The following is an 18,324-nucleotide window of genomic DNA, read 5'->3' on the forward strand; positions in this document are numbered from 1 at the left end:
CAGGTCAAAAATGAGCGCCCTACCTTCTCTCATTCAAAAGTTATCACCAATGTTAAATTTTTCGAAAGTAGATCAAACTTCAAGGTCTACATGTAGGTCACAGGGTAAAAAACTATTAATAAGGCCTTGTAACAGGCAATGTAACTGTGAACTATGAACACCCAATCATTTCTCGTTCAAAAGTCATGGCTAAGATTAGCTATGTTAAACTTTTTGAAAAGAAGATCAAACTTCAGGGTCACGGTGGCGAGTTAAAAAAAATCATAGTGTATTTGGGAGAGGTCCTGCCATATGTAATGTACAAATGAAATATAAAATCACTATCTTGTTTAATTCAGAAGTTACGATCAAAGTTAATGAGATGAATGAGATTTAATGTCCCCTCACTTTCGCAAAAGTGGGGAACAAAAAAAATATGAAAGCCCTATCTCTTCTGGAGCAAACGATATGGCTAAACTTAAAAAAATTTTGATAAGTAGGTCAAAATTCTAGGCCAAAACCATGCAAAATAATAGTTCTTTCTGAAAGGTGTTGTCATAGGTAATGCACTTGTAAAATATGAATGCCCTATCTTCTCTCGTCCAAAAGTTATTACTTATGTAAAAAGTAAGTTTAACTTTGAGGTCAAGGTCATGAGGTAATAAAGAAACCCAGAGTACATTCGGAAAGGTCTTGAAACAGGTAATATGCATGTCATTTATAAAAATTAATCTTCTCTCATTCAAAAGTTTATCAGCAATGTTAAAATTTTTGAAAATTAGATAGAACTTCAAGGTAATGGGGTTAAAAATCATAGTACATTCGGAAAGGTCTTGTCACAGGTAATGCACAAGTCAAATATGAAGGCATTATCTTCTCTCATTGAAAAGTTATAACCAATGTTAAAATTTTGAAAAGTACAATGCATGTCAATCTTCAAGGTCAAAGTTATGGGATCAAAAATCATAGTATATTTAAAGGTCTTATCACAGGTAATGTACATGTGAAATATGAAATCCCCATCTCTTAACATTCAAAAATAATAACCAAGATTAATGTTCAATTTTTTGAAAAGTAGATCAAACTTCAAGGTCACGGAAAAATCATTTCAGTATCTTTGGAAAGGCTTTGTCGCAGTTATTGTGCATTTAAAATATAAAAGCCTTAATTATCTTTCCTCATTCAAAAGTTGTGACCAAAGTTAAAAGTTTTTGTGCCAGACAGACGAATGAGATTTAATGTTCTCTCGCTTTCGCGAAAGCAGGGAACAAAAGGCGGGAAATAAATAACAAATGCCGCTTCTGAGAAAACCTAGTATGCTACATTTGAGTAAGAGTTTGTTCAACACAAACTGTGATAGATGAATAAACAAGATGTTTTTGTGAAACACGGATGCTCACTATGGCTTCTCATGGCGAAGGTTAAAGTTTCTCAAATGCAAATCAAACTCCAAGATCAAGAGATAAAAAATGTTGCTAACCCAAGGAAGATCTTGTCAAAGGAAAACACCTGTAAAATATAAAAGCCCTAGCACCAATGTTCAAAAGTTATGGTCAAGGTTAAAGATCTTTCAAAAGTAGGTCAAACTCCAAGATCAAGGAGAAAAGGTCAATACTGTTGTATTCAAGGGAAGACCTTGTCGCAAGGAATATAGATGTGAAAACCCTAGCACCAGTGTTCAAAAGTTATGGCTAAGGTTAATGTTTTTCAAAAGTAGGTCAAACGTCAAGAGTCAAAATTGTTATTGCCCTAAAAAGGCCGTGTCACAAGGAATGCATTTGTGATATATGAAAGCCTAGCACTAACCGTTCAAAAGTTATGGCCAAGGTTAAGATTTTAAAAAGTAAGTCAAACTGCAAGGTCAAGGTCAAAGGATCAAAATTGTTAATATCCAAGGATAGGTCTTCTCTCATGGAATACACATAAGAAATATGAAATTTAAAGCCCTAGCACTAACCTTTCAAAAGTTATGGCCAAGGTTATATTATTTTTTTTCAAAAGTAGATAAAATTGCAAGGTCAAAGGATTACAATTGCTGATACCCAAGGGCAAGTTTTGTCTCATGAAATACACATAAGAAGTATGAAAGCCGTGGCACTAACCGTTCAAAAGTTATGACCAAGGTTAAAGATTTTCAAAAATAAGTCAAACTGCATGTTCAAGGTCAAAGGATCAAAATTGTTGATGCCCAAGGGTAGGTCTTGTCTCATGGAATACACATGAAAATATGAAAGCCTTAGCGCTAATTGTTCAAAAGTTATCGCCTAGGTTAAAGTTTGGTAAAATTTCCAAAAGTGGGTCAAACTCCAAGGTCAAGAGGTCAAATATGTTGGTATGCAAAGATAGGTCTTGTCGCAAGGAATACACTTGTGAAATTTGAAAGCCATGTCTCTTACCGATCAAAAGTTATGGGCAAGGTTAAAGTTTTTGCCGACAAACAGATAAACAGACAAGCGGACAGAGCAAAAACTATTTGCCCCCGAATCTTCGATTACGGGGCGTTTTATACCACCATATAACCTAACCAATCCCCCCCCCCCGATATACATCTTAATCCTCAAATGTTTTCTGAGTAATATACTAAGTATTTAACAAGGGTCAGGCCCGTAGCAAGGGTTTCAAAAGTGGGGGAGGGGGGATCTGACAGGCAAAAAAAGGGGAAGGTTAAACGTCCTGGAATTTACCAGTGCTCGATCTTACGGCAACAAAAAAGGGGGGACAGCATATAAAGGAAAATTTTCCATAGCAAAAAATACCATACTCAGAAAAAGTGCCCCCCCCCCTTCCGCGTTCTACCGTCCTGAAGGGGATGTTGATATTTTTCTGTATTAAAAAGTCAGCCAATCTGCATCCAGAATAGCATGTTTATAAAAAAGAAAACAAGATGTATTTGTGAAACACTGATGCCCACATATGACAGCGCATGGCCAAGGTTAGTTCTTTTAATAGTACGTCAAATTTTAGGATCATGAAGGTACAAAATATTGGTACTCCAAAAGAGGATACGCATGTCAAATATGAAATCTCTAGCACCAACCGTTCAGAAGTTATGACCAAGGTTAAAGTCTTTTAATAGCTGGTCAAACTACAAGGTCAAACTCACGAGGTCAAAAATGTTATTACCCAAAGAAAGGTCCTGTCACAAGGAATACACATATTATATGTGGACTGATCTGAAAGCCCTAGTACCAACCATTCAGAAGTTAATTATTACCAAGGTTAAATTTGTTCAAAAGAAGGTCAAAATCCAAGATCATGAGGTCAAAAATGTAGACACTAACAGAAGGGACTTGTCACAGGAAATACACACGTGAAATATGAAAGCCCTAGTACTAACCGTTCAAAATTTATGACTTAGATTAAATTTCAAAGAAGGTAAAACAGGTCTTGTCATAAGGAATACACATATGTGAAATATAGGAAAGCCCTTTAGCACTTACCGCTCAAAAGTTATGATCAAGTTTTGCGGACAGACTGTAGGACAGTCTTAAAACTATATACCCCCGAATCTCCGATTGCGAGGCCATACAAAAGCTCGGGCGGAGGGGGCATATGTACGTGGAATTTTTTTTTTTTTATAATTCATATCCCTTATATACCTTTATATCCCTTGTAACTTAATACCATTTTGCATCGTGTCACTTAAAATAAACTCGCCAGTGGTTCTTACAGTGCCAGGGACTATTTTGATAGAATTCAACACATTTCAACTGGACTAAAAAGAACAGAATGCCAAAATATGAAATTTAAAATCCCGTATTGTATTACTTCTATTGACAGAACGCTCTGTGGATTATAGTCTTGTGGGGTTCTGTAAATCCCTTCTCGATCGTGCAGTGTTTGGTCGTTTTTTTAAACGAAGTACTCATAGAATTACATTGATTTGCTTTATTGAATATTGACATAGTTCCCAAGGCACCAAATTTTAGAATATTTGGACAGACATTTTTTTCTAAAGAATGTCATAAGATATCAGAAAGAGATAATATATTTAATATTGTAAATAATTTGTAATAGCACTTTTTAAAAATTGTAAATGAATTCCATTGCTACAGATCTGATAGGAAGGAGTGTTGGATAACCTTTATGCGAAATTACCTATTTGTCCTTCTTATGTTCAGTAGAGATACAGAAAACGCAAGGTGTTCAGTCGACAGTTTGAGAAAAAAGAGACAATAAGAGGTATACATCCTTCTCGATCCATTTTGTTTTTACTTAACGGCGGGTTTGAGTAGAGGGGCACACTCGCCCCCCCCCCTCTCTCTCCCCTCCTTTCCTCTCAAAATCTCAAAATTTTTAAATTTTCCCTGAACATATATATTCAAGAATTTAAAAATGCATTTTGATAGATTTTTAGTATCATGCATATTAACCACTTCTATGTACAGTCCATCAAATCCTTAAAGATAAATCCGATTTCATCCCCTTTTGTTTTACCTTTGTATTCATCCGATTCATTCATTAATTGATCTTTCCAACCCCCTCGATCTCACCAATGGAAATCAGGATCAACATAGCTCTGCCCCCCCCCCCCCCCCTCCGGTTAAAAAAAGTATCCACGATAAATGTTTACGATGCAGTCCATAATAAAAGTCTGGAAAAAATATACCAAAAACAATATCATTTACATTAATTATACGTGTACATTACACATATTTCCGTGTATCTTGCTGTATGATTTTAAAAATAAAAATAAAAATAAATTGCGGTATGGAGTAGTACATGTATAATTAAAAGTAATTTTATATCAGTTCCCATGCCCTATAGGGTCTTATAACTGGGGCAGGGAATTCCCAGCCCTCGGGCAGCTTTACCTATCACAGAGACCGAAAACATAAAGAATGTACTATACACTTGCTCGATTTTCTCCGGATATGATTTGCACATTATGAATGAAATCTTACGCAAGCAATTTAAATTTAGAATATTACTAAAAATCACGTGCACTTTGCTGTTATACATCCCATGGGGAACCCCCAAAATATATATTGATCGGGAAAAGGTCAAGGTAGTTGTCTGGAATTTTGTTCTCATTTGTGACCTGTACATTTTACATTAAACATTTCGAGACGATTTTAAGGGAGTCGTTCTAACTTAGACGCACATTTTAAAAATATTAATATTATAATTAAAAAAATTAAAAAAAAAACTGCTGTAGTTATTTCATGGTACTTAATAAAACAAATAAATTGTATTTCAAAAATTTTAAAGTGTGTGCAGGGGTAGGGGGATTCATGCGCGGATCTAGTGGTAGGGTCCCCCCCCCCTGGAATTTGCAGAGTTATTAAAAGCAAGTAAAAATGACTTTGGACCCCCTAGCTCCCCTAGAAAACGTGTACCCCACCACCACCACCACCACCACCATTTTCACGTCTGGGAAATGGATTTTACGTTGTTTTTTGTTTTGTTTTGTTTTTGTTTTGTTTTTTTTTCTTGCCAAGAAATTTTGAGGTGGGAAATTTTTTGACTGGGGTGGACCACTCCTGGAAAAAATTCCTGGATCCGCGCCTGGGATGTATGCATACAAGTACGCGTAAGAGTGTCGGTTAACGTCGATCTTTATCGTATCTCGCAGTGCATAAACCTCTAAAGTGCTGGATTGGAAGAGGGGGTAACAAAAAAGAAGGACCAAATACCCTTAGCACACCTAAGGCATTTATTTTATTTTCAGAGAGAGAGAGAGAGAGAGAGAGAGAGAGAGAGAGAGAGATATTTATTCGAAGAAAAAAATCTCAGTTACCGTACAACAAATATTCGTGTTTCAAATTATTTTGTGTCAAACTGCTTCGCTTTGAAGATTTTATATAATCATGACTGTATAATAAAATTTGAAGTCCTTTATCAAATCATTGCCAAATCCAAATAAATCATTCATTAACTTGTAATTGTTCTTTAGTACATTGATAATTTTTGCTAATCTTTTTAAAAGATCTTTGAGAAATTAAATTTCATACACATCCTTGAATGTCGTGATCAACTAGTATATGATTTAAAATACGATATTTTTTGTTAATAATTAACATTATGTATACATGTTTTGAACTTTAGGAAAGAGTATATGATACCAATATATCGGTTAGATATTTAGCCTAAACTACGTGTACAATAAGTTTCCGTAGAAGTATTAACTTTGCGTTAAAACAATAAATATTATGTCTTTTATTTCTTAACAAAAGATAAATGGCATGATTTTTATTTTGAAAGAAAATGAATGAAAGACATGTATTTGGTAAACTCAGGAGCTTCTGGGCCCTCACCAGCAGGCATGTAGTATCAGGGGGAGGGGGTTCTCTCCGCCCCTATTCCAAAATTAACCTTTTACTTTTGAAAATGTTCCCTGAAAGGGTGGTTGCCCCCCACCACTTTTTGTTGTAGCATAGTTAAATCATGGAATTTTGGTAATGTTTTAATATCTTTAATTTTGATTTGTGAAAAGTTGGAAATTACCCCCCCCCCCCCCGACCCCCTGTCGTTCTCTGCGTATACTTCACTTTTATTTTTGGCCACGCACCTGAATGAAATATTCCTATGATCAGATTCTTATTATATAACTTTTCAATAATTATTGAAAGACATTTCTTATTTATGGCACATATTACGATCAAAGTCTATTAACCGAAAAAAGATACTTAAATCAATGGTGCGAGGTGATGATGTATAGAAAAAGTTTCAGTAAAAATACTGTCAAATAAATATTATAATTTTTTATTGCATAATACCTTCATATGTGTCAAGCAATACAATTAATAATAATTATAGTGAAGGGAACACTATTGGTGACCGACTTCTGACCCCCCCCCCTTTTCACGTCTTTCAAAACATGCCGCTCTTTTCTCTTTAGTGTCCTCATGAATATTCATAATTTGTTTACATCCTGAACAATGAGTTTGCAAATAAACTGGGTCACTGACGTCACGTGTATTATGAAATACCCACCACGTCCGTGACCGACTTCATCAAAAAACTCTGAAAAAGATTAAAATATTTATATAACATATGTTATCAAATGTACAATGTTTCAATGGAAACAGTGGATATAAAGAAAATGATTTAAAAATAAAGAGAGAGATTTTTGGTCCCCATTTGGTACCTCACGAGCACTTTGAACGTGAAGTTAACCGGCTTGTCAGTGCGCATGTGTTGTAAATAGCTGAGTAGTGTGTGATAGTGGTTTTACAATTCAGCAGAATAATTCAAGAGAAGCACGTTTTAGCAGGTAAATTTTTCTCTTAAACTTTTTAGAAATGAAAATTTCTTTGACTTTGATAAAACCTTTGAGCTGTCATTTTCTTGTTATCATTAAATATCATATTTCCCCCAGGTACGTTAGTACTAGTTTGCATACTTTTATATAATAAATTTTGGTGTGTTGACTATGTACATTAATATATATATATATTTTTTTAATATAAGTTAATGTATAATTTAAATGTGTTAAAAGTGGCATGAGAAATGTAGGCCTAGACGTGTTTAGCTGACTACATGTACAGCTAATGCAGTGTTCTGATATATATATGTAAATACATGTATGTTTGTTAAAGGGTTTATTTAATCCCATTAATGTATGAACCTGTGATTTGGTAATGAATTGTGGATCCTTGGAAAAAGAAAAAAAATCTGAGAGATTTGATAGACTTTGGAAAAATACTGTCACAGTACCTATACATGTATATGAATGTTTGGCACTTATTCATTTGCTGTGCTTTATTTAAACACTCTAGCTGTTAATATACATGTAGTTGACTGTGGGCCCCAGAAGTTTGAATCCGAATTCTTCCTTTTGGTCAGCTTTCTACTGGTGTCAGTGCTGGGAAAGGATAGACATAGTTAAAACCGTTAGGGAGAGGCTGGGGTTAGAATTGTTTTCAGACTGGGTTAATATTATAGGGAAAGTATAATGGTGTAGTTCGGGGCATGAGTTTGCATGTTTACCTTTGTCAGATAGCCGCATTGTCTTTACTAACTTCATTTGCATTTTCTCCCTCACTGAATGTACATCATATCATCAAAGCATCTGATTTATCATTCATAGTTACATGTCCTTTTCACTCTGCAAGGTCAACATATTATTTCGTTGCTGAACATACAAGTGATTAACAAATACCAACATGATATATTTTGACTATGCATGAATGCTGTAGACTGTAGATGTTAGATGAGTGATTACTCAGAGAGAGAGAGAGAGAGAAAGAGAGAGAGAGATTTATTTTTGATAATGAGAAACATTGGAAACTAATATCATATTATTTATTTTTCAATTTATTTCAAACTTTTCGGTGCATGTTTATATTTTAAAGATCATTTTCTTGCTAATATACACTTATGTCTAATCACTAATTACTAATCACGCATTTATAATGTTTCAACTTCTGAAGAAAATACCCAGTAAATATATATATATAAAGATATTTTCTATGTAGACCTCTAGCTATTAAAAGCTTAACCGAGTTTCACTTGTTAAGTGTATGAATGTTATTGTCACTACTTGTTTTATCAGTGCCCTCATCCTGTGACACAGCGTTCTGTTATCAATAATCCTTTATAGTTTAAATAGACAGAAAACCCTGAAAGGTTGAGATGAAAAGTATAGTTTTGCTCCTCCTAGTTTATTGATTTTTGTTATAAAAGCCAATACAATGATAAATGATTGTTCTCAATAAAAGGAGGTCAGTATATCTATAACTCTAGGTCAAGGCTTTTTTTTCTTTTTTTACATACAGATGTTTTTAATGCAATACATGTAATTTGAGTAGTAGGTAAATAATTATGCTCAACTTTAAAATTGTAATTGTATACCAACAATGTCTATCGCAACTAAAAACAAAAAAAAATTCACATTGAAATATATATAAATTTGAATTGGTGCATGGAAAAAAATTAAGGCACAATTTATTTAAACTTGGAAATTTACAAATCTGAAAAATACAAAATATGTCCCAAAAATAAGTGTCATACATGTAGTAGTCTAGCTAAAGATATTTTGTAAACATTAAGCAGCGATATTGGACACTTAATGGATTATTTTTTCTTACTGAAGATGGTAACATATTAAATTGCTGACGTGTTACATACCCTGAATCTGCTGGGGTTTGCCCTATAACAAATATTTCTGCTAAGAATTAATATAGACTTAAGTTGAAAACCAAATACTTGAATAAATTGTTAGCATGAGTAAATGAAATGGCGTAAAAGCATTTTCTTTGCATCTCTGTGTAGGAGAGATTTTATATGGGTAATTCTTGTCACTGACCACTTCAATTAATGTCGATGTGGTGAGGGTATGTACAATATTTACATTAACTTGAAAAGACCAGCCATTTATCGTATGTATACACTGTTGAGTAGCTGTTCAAAGAAAAATCATTACCGAGCTACTTTTCAAAATATACTTTGAATAAAAAAAACGTGAATCATTAAAGTCCACTTAGGTAATGTAAATGTATGTCAAGCAAGCGTGTAAGACTTTTGTGTTAGGAGAGTTTATAGACCGTGAAGCCATCACCGATTTACGTAAATGATAATTTCCTTAAAAAAGTGCCAGGTTCCTATTGATGTAGGTGGTTGACCCCCAAAAAATTACCATTATTTGTTATGCCTCAACTGTCACATGAAATTCAGCTAGTAGCTAAAGATAGATGTGATGAAAAAAAAAATGAAATACAGGAAAATATATGTGTCGACACCACTCCTCAAATGACCAAAAAAAAAAAAAATCCATTCTCAAAATATCCTAAAATGTGGGGTTTCATCAGAAAGAAGTTTTAATGTTTCATCCTCTTTTTTCCTTATATAAATAGTTTTATCTATTCACATAAAAGTGCAGTTATGACATTTAAACATCAATAATTTTAAAATGTACAAAAATAACAGCTAGATTTTCTTCTCTGAAAAAAAAAAGAAATAAAATCGTGAATGCCCAGTCATGACTGAAAAATTAAAGATGCATCATGCATGAATCTACTTCAACATAAAATTCTATAACTTAATCACAGTGCTCTAAACACAGTCAAAGTATGATTGATGAGGGGTAAAAATAGTATATAAACTTGATAGTAATCTATACTGGGTGTATGTCTGGTATGCTATAATACTCTTGACACAGAAAACCAGGCCACACTGAGCTAGCAAAGTTTTGGTGCATAGGTACTAAGTTATGCATCCATTAACATTGTGTTTACAGAATACACGTGTTAAAGTGCGTGCCTTAATTCCTCATGATAAATCAGTTATATAAACCCAATCCAATGGTTGGAGTTTTGAAGTACACATGTATTTAATGTTCTTTTTAATAATTATGTCCCAAATGAATTGTTTTCTTAGATTTTATTTGTGAGTTATGAATTTAAAGCATCATGATGAAACAATTTTTTTTCCTACTAGCTGTTCTCTTGAGTTTTATTTGCAGTTTGTTAAATTGTGTTTCATTTACAATTAAATTATATATTTTGACTGTGATTAATACAATCATATATCAAGAAAGGTTATATAATATGTTTTAAATTACTTCAAAGAAATCTGCACATTGATTGTTTTCAGGGCAATTATCTGCAGTACAAACAAGTACCAGGGTACATGATAGCAGACTGTATACATGCACCTCACATAATAGGAAAAATCTGCACATATTCCAAGTACTTGATTACATTTTGTGTGTGTGTGTGTGTGTGTGTGTTCAAATAAATTATTATAAGACATCTCTTTCTACTTAAATATGAATTTTATTTCAGTTGAAAGTAAATCTCAAGACTATTGCAAGATTCATGCCTATGTTTGAAAAATTTCATGATAAAAATGGAGATTATATAAGGTATATGGGGAGTTGACATGAAGGAATTTGTAATTTTGTAATTCTTCTTTTAGAATTAAACAAACAAAATGTACAAGCCACTAGAGTTACCTCCCTGTAAGATCTGTGATGGTGAAGCTTCAGGAATTCATTATGGACTCAACACCTGTGAAGCATGCAAGGTCAGAGTTGGTTTGGGACTGGCATGTCCACTTACCTTTATAGCTTAGCACAGGGGGCTTATGGGTAAATTAACTCTGGCTTTGCTTTGAATTTTCATATCCAAGAAAATCTGCAAGTACATGTATTAGGTTAGTTAAGAATTAATGCAGAATCTTCTTTGAGCTGTCTGAATGTATGAAGCAACAATTATGTAAAGAGGAATTATGATTCGCCCTGTAAGAATTAAAACTTTTGAAAATATATATTATCATGCTCAACAAGAAAGCTTAATCACGAAAAAAAATTGAAAATAATTGTCTGAAATATAATTTAGGTACTCTGTTAAAAAAAATAATAATGAATTTAACATGAAATGTTTCAACTTTTTTTTCTACTCCAGGCATTTTTTCGCCGAGCTGTGATGGAAAAGGATAAGTACCAATGTGCAAAGGACAAGGACTGTAAAATTATCAACAGGAAAAGAGGAAATTGCTCGTACTGCCGGCTTCAGAAATGTCTCAATCTGGGAATGTCACGAGATGGTTTGTATTTATAGAAATTTTGCAATCCTATGTGACAAAACATAGATTTTATTTATTTTTATGGGGGAGGGTAGGGTTTGAAACTAATAGATTCTTTGAAAGGGAAGGGGATTCTAAAAGCAGCACATGGATGAAATTATCTTCCATGAAATATAAGTGTTAAAATACCTTGATAATATACTAGAATAATTATGTAACTCTAATTTTTTTATCCTCTCTTCTTTTGAGCCATTTGGCATTGGAAAAAGATTAAAAGCTTGAATTTCAAAATATGAATTATAATATGAAGGTTACTGATTTCAAAACCAGACAGGTACTTGTTAGAACAGAAAAAAAGTACTTGTGATTAGTGCCCAGGTAAATCCACATGTGAATGAATGACTTAATTATTAAATGCAGATTATTAATCTGATGTAAATGGTCTAATTCTGCTTTCTAGCTATGAGACATGGACGTTACACTGTTGCCATTCGAACCAAAACTATTCTGGAAGTGAAACAACTGAAACAAAAAGCAGAAACCATAAACCACATACCTGTCTTGGGGACCCCTCAGTTAGCAATCCCTTACACAAATGACTCTTCTATCCCAAAACTAGACAATCTCATCTCCATAGAGACAACTGACTCCCTCAACCAAGGGTCAGACAACTCTGTTCTATCCATGGAAATCCCAAACAGCATATCCATCCAAAGTATTTCCTCACAGTCAACAGACACCAGTACAGATTTCATCACATCTCCCACAGATTTCATGACACTGTCACCCCCTCAGTTACAAATGGACTGTTTGGCAGATTCTGACATGACGTCATTATTTGAAGATTTATCAACTTCATATCCACAACCCCAATCACAACACACTCAGATAAAGCTGGAAGATTTTGCTGACTCCTTATTAGATCAGCCAGAAACCTCTTTTGACATTTTGGAAGATCTGAATGTTTCCCTTCCCGATGTTTGTCCTGAGGTGGAAGACAAAAAAGAGATGCAAGACAGTCCAGGTAAAAACTGTGAATTTTGAAATGATGATAATTCATTGAGCTAGGTAGTTTCTATGTAAAAAATTATAAGCATTAATACTCGGAGAGTTGGAAAATGATTAAGATATAATTTTTTGTAATAGCTTTATCACCTACAAGAAGAAGTGCCAGAATAGCGGAGAAGCGACGATCTACTCTACAGGAATTCAAACTGGATGATGATCCGTGGCTTTCCACAATTGATCCGGATTTCTTTGCTGCAGCAGAGGATGTTGTGGTTCCCATAGCAAAAAAGCAAAGATCCAGTCAGTCAGAGTTTGAAATGTCTGTGGATGAAATGGAGCAGATGATATGGACTCTTGTCTGGAGTCAGGATCAAATATATCCGGAATACATCAATTCCTTTGACAAAGATTACATTAAAAAGCTGCATAATGAATATTCTGTAAGTTGTTCACTTGGAAACATTAAAAAAATGTGTGATTTAAGTTTTAAAGTGAAACATTTTAAGAAAATTGATCCATTTGCTTTTTAAAATCAAATAAATGTATTTCAATGTTGTCCTTTCAGGAGAAGTACAATATGAAAAATGAGTTCTTTGGCTTGAAGAAATTGTTGTCTCCCGAGGAATTCAACAGCTTCTACCTGGCTACAGGTATTGACGTTGATGGCCGCATGGAGATGCTCAAAAAGGCCATTGAACAAATCCAACAAGGCATCATCAAGTATATCTCGTTTGCCAGAATCATACCTGGATTTGAGGATCTTCCGACTGATGACAAATTAGCTCTCATAAAAGGTGGGTGAGCAGATGGACAGGCACTGTCTATAGTTTTTAAAGTTGGGGATGTATAATTTAGCTTATTTTTCCAGTAGTATCTAATTGTGTTTGTTTGAATTCTCAGTAATATTTACGTACATGTAAGTATGTATTCATTGTTCAACATGTATAAATGACTTCAATATATAAATTATTCACAGTTTCTTAAATTCTGGGGCTTTATTGAAAAAGAGAATGCAGTTAAAATTATGACTGCTTGTTATTTTCCTGCTATACTGTATCACACACATTTTCATGTATGCAAAAATTTAGAAGGGTTATAAAAAAGATGTTTTAGATGTGTTGAGATAACCGGAAAACCTGAAACATTTCTAGTTCCAGAGGAATATTTTAGATTCTTCTCCTCTTTTCAGCTTCCCGTTTTGAGTACTGGTTAATGGGTGAACATCTACACATCAACACCGAGATGAAGGTCATTTACTACCCAGACACCAAGGCCCAGCTTACAAGAGATGACATCATCATGATCTTCGGAGAACCAGAAGCTGTGGACCAATGTATTGAATTTGCTGCATCTTTACAAAAACTCAAGTTGACATATGAAGAAGTAGCAGTCCTCAAAGCCATCGTTATCACCTTCAGAGGTAAAAAAATAAATCTGCTACGAGTACATATGCTGTTGAATGAATGAAACTTCAGAAAAAGATTCCTTCTTATAAATACTAAATTAATTCTTAAATTAAAAAAAAGTTGAAAGGGACATGTTTCTGTTTTACAAAATGAAGTAAAACATGTTTATTGCAAACAAGCTTATTTATTTATTGAAATTTATGCTTACAGCAAAGTGAGTTCCATCCTTGTGGCATTAAAATATTTCATGAACTTAACACAAATAATGAATTACTTTAATCGTTCATCCCTGGCACTTTGTTAGAAGAGCGTTTTACTGTATAAGGTACAGGATGGATAAGGGGAGGTAACTTTAGTTTTGTTTCTGACTTTCAGACCGGGAACCTTTACAGTGTCCTGAGAAAGTAGAAGCAATCCAGTGGAAGTTGGTACAGTGTTTGAAATACTTGATAAACAAATTCCACAAAGGCGAACCACATCGCTTTTCTTCCTACATGGACAAACTGATCACCATGAGAAAACTGACTGAAATCAACAGGAAAGTGAACGGTAGAATGGAGAGCCTCCACCTGTCCATCATGAAGCGATATCCCCTCGTGTACGAGTGTATTTCCCATGATGCCAGAGAAAACCAGAGAGATGAGGAAAATCAAAAGGCTCAGCTCGAGTTCATCAAGGAGACCTGTACTACATAGACAAGTTTTGCATGCAGGATGTTTAATATTTTTTGTATATTTTATGAAGTGGTTTTGTTCATTACTTTCACATAACAAAAAAAAATCATCAATTTTCCTTAATGATTTGTTCAAGTTACAAACACTTAAGGATCTTCTTAGTGGATATATAAAGAGTCGTTAAATTTTAGTCTAATTACTTAAGTTACAAAGTAAAGAGTATACCTTGTAAACTTTAGGAATATGGACTTGTATGTAGTATGAGGGATTTGTCTATGCAAATTTTCTCTGAAGTGTATAGTTATGACATCATTATCCAAGCTGTAGAGACAGTGTAAGCATACTTAATTTTTGCAGTGATCTTATTTTGCATTTTTTTCCATTAACTTTAAACCATTAACATGTTTATACATGTATCTGACTATCTGGTATTCGAGCACTTGTTTAAAAGAATTGTCAAAATGCATTATTGCATTGTTACAGGTTTTTGTTGAAAGATGTAATAAATTTTCAATTGCAATAAAATAAGTATGTTTACATATTTCAAAGTGTAGATTAAAAGTGCGTAACATAAGTTTAGGAAGATATATTTAATAAGTAGATACAGTTGAACCTCGGTATCTGGTAGACCATCTCATATACCATGTATATGTTGAGTAATTTGGAAGTTAACCACATTTAAGTATTTCACCCTTGATATCTCGAATCCTCAGATATCTTGAAGTTTTTTCTCAATCCCATTTGAGATAACGAGGTTTGACTGTATAAGTAATATTAGATTCTAAAAGTAAAAAGTTATTGCATCTTTAAAATTTTGAATTGCACAGATTTTGAGGTTCTATTGCTTTGTGCTTGTGAGATTTATGATTTGTTGTAATATGTAACTAAGAAATGTGTGTTTTGTTCTTTAACTAAACCTTTCTTACACATATTGATTTTAATTGAATTAGAAAGTATATTCTACAATGTATTGGAATGAATAAGGAAACTCCTAGGTGGGTTTTTTATATGAATTCTAGTGATTTTTGGTATGCTGAATCAGCCACATATAGAGTAATACTTAATTATCATTGCAATTTATTTTACTTACTTCCATCAAATTTGTTATGTGTTATAGAATTATATATATTACATTGTACTAATTTTTTAATCTGTATAACTTTGTCTGTTTTTGTTGCTGTTAAAAATATATACCAAAATCATTTGAACACTTAGTTTTTAACAGTATCAAATATGTCCATGGTTATCAGTTATTTAATCAGTGCATCAGTCTTGAAACTTAAGTAAGCTAAATTTGGTATCCACTGTATCGAGTCTCGCTGGTTTCAGAGTATTGGAGTTGAATTTCCATATCTCAAACACTGTTATCTTCAATACCAGGGATTCTTTATTTATACCTTATTCTTTATGTCACCCTTGTTACCTCAAATCCTCAGATATCTGGAACTTTAATCTTGGTCCCATGTAGGTCGATATAACAAGGTTTGACTGTATTTGGAATACCATTGGATTGTCGTTATTTAGCTTTATGCAACAAATCCATTGAATTTCAATTTTAAAATAGTATGAAAACATTCTATCCAGAAAAGAAAGGTACCCATGGACAAAATCCCAGCTGTATACATTATCCAGTGTCAAAGACAATAAATGGCATTTATTGAATTTATAATGAATAATTTGCATAAATCACATAAACTGCTATTTTGAAAAACAACCATCTAATTGTTCTTAAAATATATTATCTGTTACTTGTTGAAGAATTCTTTTTAATATGTGCCATTTCTTTCTTAAGGGTTTGCATCTATAAGTATTAAAAGAAAAGATGAATATATAAACTTGGGACTATTTGGGGCATTTACTTACAGTAAATATTGTTGAATTGTTATATATTTTTATTCTTTACATTTTAATATACTAAGAAACATTTTTGTACATAAATATATACATTATTTGTTGACTATTTCCTTTTTTGACCTCATGCACAAGAAGGCATAGGTAGCAAATTTTTTGTTTGCATTAATAAAAGTTAGTAAATTAAGTTTGACCTCTTTTTATTTGCACTTTTAGGAAGGTTGTTCAGTGCTATGGCATTGACTGTACAGTTAAACATGGTTCCAGGATAGTCAAATTGCTTCGATCAGGTTAAATACCATATTTCATAATACCAAGTCATTTCTAGCTACAGATGAAAGAATTATTATAATTCAACATGATTGTGAATCACTTTATTCATGCTCAATACAAATTATCCTGTATCTATATTGAGTTTTTCTCTGAATGGACCATATGCTCAACAGCATTTAAGGAAAGTTTTGAGGAAACAATTGAGCTGAAATTATGGATTGCACTGATAAGTAAAAAAATAACCTGATCCACATACTAGTAAATGATTAAAGAGTACCATGGGCCACATTGCTCACCTGAGCACTCTGGCTAAAGAAAAGCAGAAATCAGTTCCCCCCTGGAGGGGGAATGATTTGAACAAACTTGAATCTATACTTACCGAGAATGCCTCCATATATTTTGCCTGATTATGGCTTAAGAAGAATTTCAAAGATATTTTCCTATATATTTCTATATAAAAATTTGATCTATTATGGCCCCGCCTACCCCTGGGGGTCATGATTTAAACAAATTTTAATCTACGCCACCTGAGAATGCTTCTATATTAATAAGACTAATCATGGCTTTGCTGTTCTCGAGAAGACGATTAAAATTTTTTCCTATTGATAATATATTCCTATAAAAACAATTTTGATCACCTACATGTATTTGTGTCTCCAACCTATGCCCAGATATCATGATTTGAATAAACTTAAATCTACACTACCTGAGGATGCGTCCATATCAATATGACTACCGGTATTCATGCCCTATATCAATATGAATATTCATGCCTTTGCTGATCTTGAGTAGAGGATTGGTAAAAAAAAATTCCTATATATTCCTATAATAAACTTTGACTGTCCATTGTGGCTGATTCTCGTTTGTCATGTCGCATCAAACCTAAGACATAAACATAGGTCCATATGTAGTGACTATTCCTTTACCAAGCACCAAGCATTAGAAGTGAAAGTCACGGGTCTTTCAGACGAGACCTTAAAAACTGAGGTCCCATATCAAGGTACGCATTAGCACAATGAAGAACCCTACTTGCTCAATGGCCCTGAGTACCAAGTAAATTTGAAGCTCTTCACTGGTATATGGTGACATCTCTACATTGAAGTGAAAAAAATCTAAAATGGTATGAAAATCATCATAAAATCAATTAATCAACTCTTCTGGCCCAGCTGTTCATGAGAAGACTGTTTTAAAAGATTATTTCTGATGTATTCCCATGTAAAACTTTGATTGCCTATTGTGGCCCCAAGTACCCTACCCCTGGGGGTCATGTTTTGAACAAACATTACACTGAAAATTCTTCCATATAAGTATGACTTTTCATGCCTTCGTTGTTCTTGAGAAGAAGATCTATAGATTTTTTCCTACATATTCCTATGTAAAACTTTAATCGCCCACTGAGGTTCCACCATAACCCTGAGTAAACTTGAATCTACACTACCTGAGAATTCTTCCATATCAAAATGACTAATCATGCCTTTGCTGTTCTAGAAGATTTTTTCCTACCAGTATATATTCCTATGTAAAACTGTTAATTGCCCATTGTGGCCCCACCCTACCACATGGGTCATGGTTTGAAAAAGGTTGAATCTACACTATGTAATGAAGGTTTCACATAAGTTTCAACTCTTCTGGCCAAGTGGTTCTTGAGAAGATTTGTAAAGATT

At 33.5% G+C, this 18,324-nt stretch overlaps 1 protein-coding gene across 1 annotated transcript; it reads left to right on the forward strand.

Annotated features, from left to right (window-relative positions):
- Positions 1-7,130: 7,130 nt before the first annotated feature.
- Positions 7,131-16,574, forward strand: LOC133175721 (uncharacterized). Its single transcript, XM_061310827.1, has 8 exons — positions 7,131-7,195; positions 10,840-10,947; positions 11,328-11,469; positions 11,909-12,472; positions 12,595-12,896; positions 13,022-13,250; positions 13,646-13,876; positions 14,238-16,574. The coding sequence occupies exons 2-8, from the start codon at positions 10,855-10,857 to the stop codon at positions 14,555-14,557; spliced, it is 1,881 nt and encodes a 626-aa protein (XP_061166811.1). The 5' UTR covers positions 7,131-7,195; positions 10,840-10,854; the 3' UTR covers positions 14,558-16,574.
- The last annotated feature ends 1,750 nt before the right edge of the window (positions 16,575-18,324 follow it).

This window comes from Saccostrea echinata, unplaced genomic scaffold (assembly GCF_033153115.1).
Source record: "Saccostrea echinata isolate AGI-Se365-2 ecotype Australia unplaced genomic scaffold, CSIRO_AGI_Sech_v1 ptg000064l, whole genome shotgun sequence".
Taxonomy (NCBI): domain Eukaryota; kingdom Metazoa; phylum Mollusca; class Bivalvia; order Ostreida; family Ostreidae; genus Saccostrea; species Saccostrea echinata.

Bases quoted from the DNA above. Each gene is read 5' to 3' on its own strand.
- LOC133175721 (XM_061310827.1), top strand. From the start codon at position 10,855: ATGTACAAGCCACTAGAGTTACCTCCCTGTAAGATCTGTGATGGTGAA. The intron at 11,470-11,908 runs GTTTGTATTTAT...TCTGCTTTCTAG, and splicing joins TCTGGGAATGTCACGAGATG to CTATGAGACATGGACGTTAC. The intron at 13,877-14,237 runs GTAAAAAAATAA...TCTGACTTTCAG, and splicing joins CATCGTTATCACCTTCAGAG to ACCGGGAACCTTTACAGTGT.